This window comes from Manacus candei, unplaced genomic scaffold, assembly GCF_025592945.1.
Source record: "Manacus candei isolate 608988 ecotype Guabito, Panama unplaced genomic scaffold, ASM2559294v1 h1tg000005l, whole genome shotgun sequence".
NCBI lineage: Eukaryota > Metazoa > Chordata > Aves > Passeriformes > Pipridae > Manacus > Manacus candei.
Genome location: NW_026138053.1, coordinates 5,282,524 through 5,296,114, shown reverse-complemented (window position 1 = coordinate 5,296,114; position 13,591 = coordinate 5,282,524). Strand labels below are relative to the sequence as shown.

The 13,591-nt window shown below is 37.2% G+C and overlaps 1 protein-coding gene across 6 annotated transcripts in view; it reads right to left on the bottom strand.

Annotated features, from left to right (window-relative positions):
- Positions 1-13,591, bottom strand: part of OSBPL9 (oxysterol binding protein like 9) — a 59,998-nt gene that overhangs the window by 14,650 nt on the left and 31,757 nt on the right. For 5 of the 6 annotated variants that reach the window (XM_051799544.1, XM_051799561.1, XM_051799552.1 and 2 more), the window contains 4 exons: positions 9,974-10,069; positions 8,104-8,151; positions 3,122-3,151; positions 2,234-2,284 (listed from right to left, as the gene is read on the bottom strand). In XM_051799544.1, coding sequence (XP_051655504.1) covers positions 2,234-2,284; positions 3,122-3,151; positions 8,104-8,151; positions 9,974-10,069 — 225 coding nt within the window. Of the gene's footprint in view, positions 1-2,233; positions 2,285-3,121; positions 3,152-8,103; positions 8,152-9,973; positions 10,070-12,708; positions 13,101-13,591 lie in introns of those variants that run through there. The other variant, XM_051799570.1, reaches the window with a different exon arrangement.

Here is a 13,591-nt window from a genome sequence, read left to right as displayed (position 1 = left end):
TTAGCACGTAGAGAGGGGTGGGGAACCTGAAACTGCTTGAAATGATAAAACTTTATGTAACTACTCTATAATGGTAAGAATAGGAGGTAAAACTAAATGTCTATTTAGATAAGGCAGACTGCAAAAGTGTGTGTGTAAAGATAATTTTAAACTTGCTACTTTCAAACTGTATAAAAAGCTATGGTATTTCTTGGCTCAGGGGAGTGCACTGGGGAGAACACCTGCCCCTTTGCATTCCCTGGCCGTAATAAAAGTGCTTTTCAGATTGTCCAAAGGTTTCTTTGAATCAGGATCAGCATCTTCCAATAAGCTGTGCATAAGCCACCCATTTAAACCACCTTCTCTTCAACAGCTCCACAAGAGCTTTAGACATGGTTTGGCAAAACCCCAAACAATAAACCCCCACTCCTTGTTGGATAAGCTCATCTATTTACACTGGTTAACATTTACTGGTGCTGAAAGGAGGACTTCAAGGTCTGCTTTAGTGTAATAGAAAGTAAGTGTTAGCACCTTTGGGGGACCCAAACTCCAGCTACCTTTATACTTACATTGCAGTTGGAGCAGTAAAGTACTGAACCTGATCTAAAATAACTACATCTGCCAGTCCCAGTTTTGTCCATTATCAGCAAACCACCTAAACAACTTCAAAATACACCTGGCATCAGTGCAAGACAAGCAGCCATATCTGTCTGTCCCCTAATAAACTTAAACATAGCAGAAATAGGATTTGATATTCAACAGAAAAAAGAAAGTTGACACAGCCACCTATTACCAGCTCTGATCAAGAACCTGACAAGCAGATTATAATTCTGCACTTTCACTTTTGCTATTTACATAGCAGAGCTTTTTAAAGAAAGAGTAAAATTTCATAGGAATTAAACCCTTGTGAAAGTAAGAACTATTAAATTAATTTATATAGTAATTCACGAAAAATGAGCAAGTAATTTGTTGCACACAGTTTCTCCAACAGCTACTTCAATGTAGCAGGTCACACACGGCTGTCTAAGAAAATTAGCATATTACAACTGACTCCATCAAATCCCTGAAGAACAACATATAGTCTATTGGATTCATTGTGCTAAAACACTTTTAAATATACTCAGTACTAAATAACAGCAAATTATGAAGTACTGACAAGGCTTTTCTTGCTGCCATTCCAGTGAAGGATTTAAGTAGTATCACTGCATGTTAAATAAACCATTCTAGTTCTAAATTCATGAGGCACAAAACTATTTCTGTGTGCCTACTACTTGTAAAATATTTTTGGTTTTGTACAAACCTGTTAACAAACATTTTCTTCAGAATTTTTAAATTACTAATATGAAATCTGAATTTCACAAAACAGGCACTGATCCTTTTAGTGAAAGATTCTAAATAATTCAATTTTCACTGTGCTCAAAATTTTGTAAAACATATCTGGCATCCTGAATGAAGACAAACAGCAGTGTTGCTTTTGAAAGCTACAAAAAACAGTTGATCTAGACTACATGAAGAGCCCATGCTTATCTCTGGATAAATCAGAATGTGTTCTGATTAAATCAGCCTGAAATTCTGAAAGTACCATAAATTAATTTCTTTGCAAAATACCATCTCCCTTCACTTTGGTCACGAGAAATAAATAATCAGCTCAGAATTAACATATCCTAAATATAGTATGCTAAACCTGCAAGGGCAGAACTTGACAAAAACAGTAAATCCAAATCTCACTAAATTTTAAAAACTACCAAAACATTTAGGTGAAAAGTGTTCAGTGCATTACCCATACTGCATTCTCAAATAATATAATCTTACTTCAAGAAGTTCCAACATCATCATGAACTTCAGACCTATGACAAACCTTTCCAAACCAGTTTAGATGGTTTACATTATGTTTTTTATTTGTTAGCCACATTCTTAAATGAAGCAGAAAGAAGAGTTTTCTTAAGTTTCTGTTCTGTCACCCTTATGTTTGTCTGAGTTCTTCTTTAGCTTAACAGCAAACTGCAAAAACAAGTTTATCTGAGAGAACATGTCCCCAACACGACTGCTACCACAAGCATTAACAGGACTGTCTGCTATGGAATTCAGTATTTCAGAAAGTTCATTAAAATACTAGGATAAATCAACTTATACTGGGGGTTTTAAATATATATTTATCTCCTGGATCATACAGAATGCACTTTTAGATTTCAATTGTTTTCAAACAGATTAATGCTGTATAATTAAAATTCAAAATAGTTTACAGTGTACTTACTTTAGCAATCTGTAGCAACACAATGCAGTGTTTTATTGATTCTACCATGCTCTAGGAAAACAAAAATAACAGGAAAAAAAATGTGTATTACTACCCCTTAACATTTTGTTATTGGTTATATAGAATATTAGCTGAAATACTGGGTGAGAACTAAATGGACACTCACTTCTGTAGAACCCTTCCCCTTTTTTTCCCCAGATACAAAACCACAGCAGCAGAAAACTGAAGTTTCCAAAGGTCACACACAGCCCAGGCTCTCAGGGTGAAATGGAAGTCAGCCCCAGACTTTCAGAGCCCTGCAGGCAGGTAAACTGTCCTGGGGAGACAGGCTGAGAGAGCTGGGCTGGCTTAATCTGGAGAGGAAAAGGCTCAGGGAGACCTTATCCATGGACATCAGTATCTGACTGGGATGGCAGGTGAAAGGAAGACAGAACAAGACCCTTCTCAGTGGTGCCCAGTGACAGGACAACAGACAATGGCCACAAATAGAACAGGAACATCACCTTAAACAGAAGAAAACATCTTTTTTTTCCTTTAGGGATGATCAAACACTAGAACAGGTTGTCCATAGAGGTTGTAAGAGCCTCCATCCTTGGAGCTACTCAAAACCCAACTAGATTTGGTCCTGGGCAACCAGCTGATGGTGCTCCATGCATAGGGTTGGACTAAGACCTTCAGAGGTCCCTTCCAACCTCAATTATTCCATGATTCTAAAGTGCTGGACATAAATCTGAATACAGTACCAGAATCATGCTGCCTCTGCCACCACACTGTTGGACCTAACATGGGTTCCCACTTTTCTGTAAAAAAGCTTTAAAAACTTTTCCAAGAAAACAAGGTGAATTTCAGAATCTATATATAATAGTTATAAAAATTAAAGAAACTTACACTAGTTGTTTCTTTGAGACCTTCAATTTTCTGTAAAATAAAAATCAAAATAGTGTGGTTAAAGAAAAAATTTCCAGCATCTGGTTTGACCTAAATACTGTATAAACACAATATTTTAATCTTATATTGGGGGAGGGGAAAAAGCCCTTAACCAACATGTTAAAGAGTATTTCCATATATAGACACAATTTTCAAGACAAGACAGAAGTCAAACTGATAATTAAAGCTTAAAGATGACAAGGCTAGGAATTTCTAAGCAGTGACATTATACACATCTACCCATTAAAGTCTACACTTCCTTTTTGCATAACATCAACAAAAAAATGAAATGCAGCATAAAGATTCTCTCTAAATTCAGTTTGTATCCTTATAAAGTGTACTGCATGGTGGCATATTTAACAGTATTACATGACATGACCATCATTCAAGTCCAATAAACATATGCAGTTAAGCACAGTTTAAAACAAATCACAGAAAATAACAGTGCATACGTGTTCTTGCTCTTTCTAAGCCTCCAGTAAAAGTGCATCTGGAAATCTGCCTACTTAATTTTATCTAGAAACACTGGTTCATAAATATTTCCTGTGTGGAACTGCACTTCAGGCATGCAAAAGGCATCTGCATGCCACTCTACACATCAGTGTGACCTGTTTCAAGAGCAGATGCATCCTGTTGATGTCCTTGGCTCTGTCTGCAGAAGGCAAAATTATTAAATTGGACTCAGCACTGAACCTCTATTAATGCAATTCCAGGACCTCTTTGTTTTGATTAACACAAGTGTCTCATGTGATTTGAGTCACAAACTTCTTGATTCTTGAATAATCAAAGTGTGTAAAGGAATCTTTTCCCTCACTGGGCATTGTAAGCCGAATTCTACACCATAAGAGAGCAACATACATCTAAAAATCTACAGGCACTAACAGTCCCAATCTGTGGATTAAAAAGAAAACAAATGCAGTGACATTCTCCCAGCCAATACCCGGGGGAAATGTTTCAGTTATGCTCTGTTCTCAATCTTCTCAGAAAATGCTGCACATTTTCCTCAGGATTAATTGGCAAGAGGTGGCCAAACAGCACCCAGCCTCAGACTTCCCCACTGGAAAGACTGGACCATGCTGATCCAGGAAACTGCATATCAGGGATGTCACATCCCAAAGTTATATTCTATTTACTCCTGCTGCTAGCAGAGAACATGCCAACGGCTAAAAATCCCTTTGCTTTTGTTTTTCATGTCTCTACTATACTTCCACTCGAAATTTTACGAACATATATTGAAAAAAAGCATTTTAAATATGACAGCAGTGAAGTTTTGAGCCTTTTAGCACCAAAATAGAATAGGCAAGGTACCCGAGCACACAGATATTCTCAGATGAAAGATGATGCAGCTGAAGGAAATCATTCAGTCTCAAAGCTTTACAGCCAACTGTAGGAGTTTTGATCATTCTTTACCTATCTTTTCCCCAACATGTCATAGAGTATTTATACACCAAACAAACTGTGATCTCATTCCCTTTAGTGAAATCATCTTTGCTGAAAATATGAAAGTGATCTCAGGCCACATGATGCAATTTGTAATTTTCCAAACAAGACACTAAGACATTGCTGTTCTTACACACAGGTACAGACAAAATTTGTCCAAGATCACACAGAGGATCTGACATGGGAAAAACCTCAGGACAACCAGGTTTTCAAGGCCTTTCTACAAATTATACAACTGTTTTTTTAACACTGTGGAAACGAATTCTTTGTGAGTTGACCAATTTAATTAGTAGTAATAATACATACTGATCAAGTATTTTTCACATTTGTGCTCTATGACCATCTTGCAAGAACACAGCACATGGAACTGGAATACTGTGCATAAAATCATGAGAACAATGCAGGCAAGTCAGACAGACTCAGCCCCTGGGAAGAGCCTTCTATGAAGTACCAGCTCTATTCTTTAGGGCTAAGCAAAGGCTGATATGGAAGTTCCTGGATTTTCATGGCAAAGTGTTATTCTAGAATGGTGATGTAAGCAGGCACAAAATAAAGTTTGTAAATTCTGCTCATGTGAGATGTTACACAAACACACTATAGATATGACATTGATGAGGGAAAAACAAGTGGATGATCACTGCAACAAAACCTCCATGCTTTCAAGAGTGGTTGGTTTGGAGGAAAAGTTATGGGAATGCTTTTATCCCATCTCATCTCACCATTTGTACAGAACTACACTACTATGTACACACACTGCAACAACCCTTGTAAATTTATTCTTATTATCTTTTGTTTAAACTTGTTTAAAGTAAGTAATATTGATAATTTAGACAATAAAAAATTGTAAGCAAAATCATAAGCAGGTAAAAAGAGTTATGTTGAAGATAAAACATTATCAATTAAAAAAATAATCAAACAGTACAATTTACTAATTTACAGTAACATTTATCACAATTTTCCCTCTTCAACATCCCTAGTCTTTGAAAACTGATGAAGATAAAATTTTAATAAGACAGTTCCCCTTGTTTTAGGTAATGAATACACATATTTTCAAATGAAACATCAATTTCCTGCAGATTTACATTTGCAGAATGCAGCCACATGCCATATTTAATCTAATCAAACTGCAGGCTGCTGCTGCCAAAACTACTCCATCTATTTGCTGCTCATTGCACCTCCTTGACATCTGATTTTTTATGAAATCACTGAGAAGGCTAATTTTATCTCATTGAACATGATTTTTGCCTCATTCAACCATCATGTGACTAGAGAGGGATCAGCTCATCCAGCACAGAGAGGCAGCACAGGCACATAGGGGCAGCTGACTCACAGCTGAAATCTGTAAGGTGCAACCTAAATCTGTGTGCTCAGCCTTGGATTTACTTCACAAAAAGCACTTGTTTTGAACCAAACAGCTTAAGCAGGCTACACTTCCTTTCCAAATCCTGCTAAGTAATGTCAGCTTTATTCCAGCCTGCAAATATTCACCTCTTTGCTGTTCTCACGCTTTTGGGTGCTTTGCAGTTTCATTCTCCCCCGATATGTGTGGTCAAGATCACCACACAACCCCTGAACAGAAAAGCTCACCTGAATTCCCAGCAATAACATTGCAAACACTGTCAGAAAGCAAGGTCCTCTCTCTACCTTGAAACCAGTACCCTCAGCTCACACACCTTTCTTTCCTTCCTACACAATCCAGTACACAAACTGTACCCCACCAGCAGACTGAACAAAACTGGCAGCACTGCAAGTTGTGTATGATCCCACCATACACTGCTGGCTCTACTTCTGCCAGAAGTAGTAATACAGCACAGGGAATTCATGATAATCTACACTTCAAAATCCATCAAGTCTACATCTGCACTGCCTTCTTCCAATTCAAGAGATCACCAGTCTCAGAAGGAAGATATCCAAGAGATCTTGAGGCATCTCAGAACATCTATATCCTACACTATCATCTTTAAAAGACCAAATGTTCTGTAAGTAAACACTAGTTCATCCAGTGCTCTGTGCACTTGAAAAAACAATAGCTCAGGTTTGAAATCCCTGGCCATAAACAGTTGCAGAAGAGCACTCAGCTACTTGAAAGCACTTAGCACTCAAATATCCAAATCTTGTTTCCTCAGAGGAAAGAACTATGGGTTGGATGGAAGTATCCTGCAGGTTACACTCGGTTTATGATCAGACAGCTGAACCATACTTCCATAAACAAACAGGAAAACTGCTAAATACCGTATCAAAAAACCTCTTAGCTGCTTTAGTACAGGAAGAGACATGATCAAGAAAGTGCTTTGCCAAGTCTTTTTCATTTTTAATAGAGAATAAATGGAATCCATAGTAGTAGCAACCCTCATCAAGATTTAAAACCAGAGGAAGCTGACCCCTTCTAAATGAGCCTCCTGTTTTCTCTAATAAGTCAGCCTGTCTGTTCCACAGATACCTTGCAGAGATAAAGAAAGAAGTCAGCACAACATGCAGAAAGCCTCCAGGGATTAGGAGCACTGTCACAGGGAAAAAGAAAATACTTGACTGATCTGCAAAGTAGCATCTGGAGGGAGGTCAAAATCAAAGGACAAGTCTTTCCAGTAGAACACACCAAAGGAGAAATACAAAATCTTTAGATCTTACTCTCGTGGTCAGTTGTCCACAGATTAAACCCACTGACAGAGAAGTACTTCAAAGTTATTTTAAAAGCCTGTACACATGAAAGAATTCCCTACTCTGTGATACTGAAATTACAGCACTGGCTGAAAGAAAGCAACTCCTCGGTAATAAACCCTTCATAAGGAGCTGTGAAATCCCTCCTCCACACCACACAAATTAATATATGAAACCAGCAGGACACTTAAGTGCTGAACCCACACCACCAAAGGTATGTGCCAGCCTTTGTTGAACAGTGCTTGAACTCAGGCCTACAAACCTGACTTTGAAATGAAACGGGGGGAGTGCAAAATAATACACAACACTTTAATGAATTACAACCTCATTAAAAAAGTAGTGGTCCCCACTAGTACATTCTTGGCATCCTCACTTTAGGTGAATGAATTGTGGTACTCTCAGACTTCTATCATGTGCCACAGTAGTCACAGACCTACACAGGATGCACACTGACTATGGGAAATACATGATTCTTAGTATTCATACTTTTTTTTTCAGAACACCTTAGTAATTCCTATCAAAATTAAACACTCATCCTTGTTAAACATTTAAAAAAATAGCAAATTAAAGTTAAAATGCTTTCAACTGTTGGATAGCAAGCAGAGGAGTAATCATTTCTGCCAGACCGAAATCTTTTTTGATATTGTGACACCCAGTATTACTAAAATGTCTGTTTTCAACCTATTCACAACACAAATGTTATCAGTTACTCAAATTGCTTTAACTGATTGTGACAACTCAATAATTTTGAACTGTACTTTATATTTTTATAGACTAGAGCAAATTGATGCACAAATCCATCTGATGAAGCAAAACAAGCAATATTTAAGACAAAATGTACTTGCTTTTCTCTGTTCATCATCTTTGCAGTTCTGGAGTTTTTCATCAAAGAGCTGAAAGAAAGAGATACTTGTGAAAATACTGGAAGTGTTATTTTTTCATATAAAAAACCACTGACATTTGAAAACCAAAAGCATTTAATAAGTACTTAAGTCATAGAACCCTGGTATTATGATCCAAAGCAGTTTTGTTCTAATATTTCTTTACAGCATTTGTGATATAACAAATTTGTAACTAATTTTTCACATTACCCCGTCCTGCAAGAGACCAAATCTCACAGTTGAGCCTGGCATGATTTTACCATGGTTTGAACAAAAAGGTGAGGTTAAGTAATAAAAGTGACACTCATCAAAACACCTCCAACTGCCTTTCTTCTATTTCAACAAAGACTTTTGGGGTGTATGAAGCATTTACCAAAACAGCCTCAACCCCCATCAACCCTTCCAGGTACATGATTCCAATCATGTAAGATTTGGAAGCATATCTGAGATGCAGCTAAGCAAAGTGAAACAAATTCTTACTGAAAAGCTTTTATGTGCATTTAAGCTGAGCCAAAACAGTTAACAGTTGCCTCTGAGGTGCATACACAAGTAATCATGAAGTTGTTCAAGGAAGAGAAAAGATTAAGAGTAATGCTCCAAAGTTCATCACACCCACCCTTGCTCAGAGAAGAGGATGTAATTTTTAGGAAGCGAGCTGCAGTTCTTCACTGCCTGCCTAAAACCTACTCATGTGTTCCCTTTCCCTTGAGGGCTGATTTCTGCTTCTAAAAAAAGACTGTGATCTTGGTCTCTGTCCATCCTCAAATTGACTCTCCTTTCATTATTAATTAAATCCTATACCCCTCCCCCCAGATGGCCTGAAATAACAATTAGAAGGTGTAAACATTTAAATACCTTCTGTCACTGAAGTGTGCTCAACATCTCCAGAGTGGGAGACCAAGGCAGCTCCTGAGCAAGTCTCCTCAGGGCAGCTTTGAATTCTGTTTACATCTCTTTTCCCTGCCTTCATTTTTGGCCCTACTCTCCAACTGAGTTTTTGCTGAATATCTCACATGCAATACTTGCACATGATATCAGGGGAAAAAAACAATCCAACCCAGCAGAACTGAAGCAAACTCAACAGCAATTTTAACCTGCTGAGTCATGGGAAAAAGTGTCCTAGGCGTTGTTTTTCTCAACCAGGTGTACTGAGAGGTACGACCTCATTGTTCCTCACGTTCCCATCTATTCTTAAAATAAAAAGTAGAAAAGAACTGTGTTTGTACAACATTCCTACAGAATGTTTTCTCTCAAGGACAAGGCACAGATTATCTGTCATTACTACAACAGTCTGAAACTACCTGCAGCTGTAGTTTACACACTACTTGACAAATTTTTTTCTAGATTATAAAATGCTAGGAGCAACACAATGATTTAATTACGTTTTCCAATTAAGCTTAACCCATCTTTGCCATTTCCATAAAGGTATATATCAAACAGAATCTTTCAGCCACTGTAAACCATTTTATATAAATCTCTTTGAGCTATTCTAATTTTTTAACTCCTTCTTTCAGCCCTTAACTCATAACTTTTAATTTTTACACCTACATTAAAAATGTCTTTATTTCAATACTAGTTAGAATTTATGTAACATACTAAGAAAGTGAAGAGGAAATAAAATTCTATCATCATCAGACTTCATATATACAAAAGGTGTGTTTTCTCCAATTCACAGGTCAGCCAGATGATCTCTCTGCATCCCACATTTACCAGAACATATGCCAAGCACAAAACATGACTGACTGTCTTTGTTGAGCTTCCTTTCAACCTGACCTTGAAACCACCCTGGCAAGCAGACCCCCAACACAGTAAATACACCACTTTGTCACCATACCTTCAACTGGTCTATCAAGATCTGTAAATAAGCATCAGCCTCCGTAAGTTTCTTGTCAAAATCATGAACGCTGGGAACAAATCCTGAATCCACACCCTGGAAATAAATAAACAAACAAAAATCAAATATTTAATTAGTATTTAGGAGGAGGAAAATCTTAACAACAATATGGTTTTGCCTGCCATCTGACTGAGAAAATGTTGCCTTGCCTCTCCTCCTGCCACGTGCAGACACAAGCAAACAGCTGAACAGATCTGGCTTCTATTTGCAGTAGCAGTAAATTGCTCCACATTTTCAATGGGGGTATAATCATCACATGCCAGAGTATTTCATTACTTATGATTGAACAAATCCTCTTAAATTACACTGATTAAAGTTTCTTTGTAAAATATATAGGAGAGTTCAAGTTTTTCTGAAGATTGTCTTATGATTCCATATACATTTTAGTTAGGGAAGCCCAAACCATACCCACTTTTCACACTTCAGACAGTATTGCTCAACCCACAGCTTTTAGCTAAGCACTGCTAAATCTCTTCTTAAACATGGACCCACCTTTGAGCCAAAAAGTTCAAAGCTGTTAGTCCTGGCTGCCCTAGTTCCTTTACAGCTGTAATGATTTGCATCCTTATCACTGTATTTGGATTCTGAGATTCTGTTGCACATACACTGCCAAGGACAAAGTATCAGTGCCACAAGAATGATTACTGTTATATTTTCTTGCTTGGAAATTTTTTTCTCATTAAACTCAGAGCACACTTCTGCATATAATCCCTACCTTTAAATTGATACACCGTATACTTAAAGACCCAAACAAATTCCCACTGGGTTACCACATCTTTAATTAGAGGAAAGAAAAGAGAGGATTCTTGAAATGTATTACTTCTGCTTTCACGCACATATACTAAGTAAACACACTAAAGAAAGGTTTATTTATATAATACCTTTAATGCAAATGGAACTGCAAAATAAATACTGAAGCACACCCAGCTTGAAAAAAATTGTACACTGCAAGATAAACATACATAGGAGGAAAAAAAAAAATCCATGAAGGATAAAGAAGCAAACATCAGTTATAACAGAAACATCACAGCAGTGACAATTTTCCTACTAGCCTAAATCCTTGCACAGTACTCACACTGATCTCAAACGTGACAACTTCCATTCAAACTCTTATGAAACATGAACTGTGCTGTTTTGACTGCTGAGAACATCAGGAGTCTGAACATGTAAAGATCAGCCAGTGGGGAAAAAGTATTTCGTGTGCGGATGATGGGCAATCTGTATTTTTAAAATTCCATATTAGCACAACGTTTTGTTTGGCATTGTTTGCTCTGTCAGAACAGACAGTTTCTTTAATTTTTGTATGATATCAGGCCATCATATTAAGGGCTTTATTTATGGTTCTCTAGAGGTGCCAGCACTTGTGTGCAGTAGAGGAATTATTTGCTCTTCCCCCATCCAGCTGTGTGCACAGCATCACACACAGCCTAAAACATAAACCAATCTACCAACTGGAAAATACATTCTTTACTCACTGGCCAAATCTTAAACTGTGCTGCAGACTAATACCCAGATCTTGACAACAGCTCTACATGAGTAAATCAATCCATTTAATTCGTAAACCAGCATGAAGAAAATACACTTAACCCCATATTATACAGTCCACACAGGACAAATTTAGGAACAGTGTTTTGAAACAAGGAAGAGGGAGGAGAAGAGAGGAAAAGAAAGCAACTGTTTTGTTAATGACTAGAAATTAAGAAAAAACAGAAAGCACTCAGTATAATGAGTTGCCAAAAAAAGTTCTAATAGGCAGAAGAGAAAGTCCTCTCAACCAAGCAACTTTTGACACTCTCTCAAACTAGTCAAGTTTAAATTACACTGAAACTACATCTGAAACCATATGAAATTAGTCTTCTATTTTCTTGCTGAAAATGGAATTGTCTGTACAGCCAACCCCATCAGTTCAGCAAATGGTCTTACAAGCTCAGTTAAAAATTCTGGAGGTCAGGTTTCACATACCAAACCCACATGAACTATACAGAAAATTTCTGCTGAAGATACTATACACAGAAATATAGTTTATGGTGCATATTACCTGGATGCTGCATCGAAATGCTGATTTTTATTTCAGTGATCACTCTTTGACTACTGATATGTAACTATCTGTTATTTTTAGTGGTGGCTTGAAGATAAAACGCCATTCTTAAATTTTAGGCTCTTAGCAATATGGGAAAAGCTGATCAAAACATTCAGTGTTACAACTGAGCAGACATCCACATCAAGCAGAGTGAAAACTGTAACCTAAAAAGTTCTATTAGAAAGTTAAAACTGCACTCAACATAAAGAGAAAGCCATAAAATCAAGTACAGTGTCAAGTTGACAGAGGAGAGAGATGAAACATGAAAATAATTCTGAAAAGAAGCAAAGATACTTAAAGTTGTAGCACTTCACTAGTTTACTCTTGGTTTGTTTAGATGAAATTTGATAACCTAGTGAGCAAATTCATTAGTCTTTGTTATATGAGATTAGGTTAATAATTTTAAGTTCTCACATAGTTTTAAAATCGAAAACCAAATGATAATTGGAAAGTTAAAGCAACAGCACAGAAAATCCCCTCCATAAATAGCAAACAAAATCAATCAGTATTTCAAACCTAGCAGTAAGTTAGACAGAGCAGATATACAAAGTGCAGATTTGCATAATAAATTCTTATTTCTTGATTATCTGGTTACCCAAAGACACGGTATAAGTAAAAAGGAGAGCCTTTCTCTTCTTCCCTGCCATGAAGGAAATGAGGCTTCAAAAGAAATGGGTGAGCAGAGTCTAAATGCCATAGAATGGCATTTAACAGCTTGTTAAACATTTAAATTAGGAATTTTACATGTGAACCAGCAATCAAATTTTTATGAGAAACCGTATTATATGCTGTTCACCTATTTACAAAACAGGTTGCCTGCAGATATTGTTGAACTTTCAACTCCTGGAGGGCAGAGTTCAAAACTCAGCTGGATTTGACCCTTGACAACCTGATCTAACGTACAAGTTTGTCTCACAAGGAGAAGGGTGTTTGGAACAGAGGTCTTCTCCAGCTAAAGTCATGCTGTCATTCTAAAATTCAAATTATGGAAGAGAAAAGGAACCCAGACTATTTTAGATCTTCAGAAATACACTGATTCTATCTTGCTGTCAGTACTTATCTGAAGTGATATAACTTGTTTTTCCATTGAATAACTACATTTATTGGTAAGTACAATTTATTTCCCTCCAATAATGACTCTGTCCATGTAAGTTTTAAAGAATTAACAATTACCAGACAAAACAGTTGCAGAAGCAAGTGATTTAAAAAACTTCTCATCTGCCCACCACCTCCCAAACAAGGTGTTTGGTGTCTGACTCCTCCCCATTAAGAACCCCCTATTGTTAACAACTGGTTAAAAGAGAATAAGGTATCATAGCATTCTCTCCCTCATCCCTTCTTTCCTCCTACAGCTTCTGGAATGACCCTCCCTTTCAGGACATATCAAAACTTAAGGACCAGACTCTACAGGGCACATTTCAATCCCAGTGTTTGTAGGTAGGCAGGAGGAAGTGGAGCCCAGCAGCACACTGGGTTAG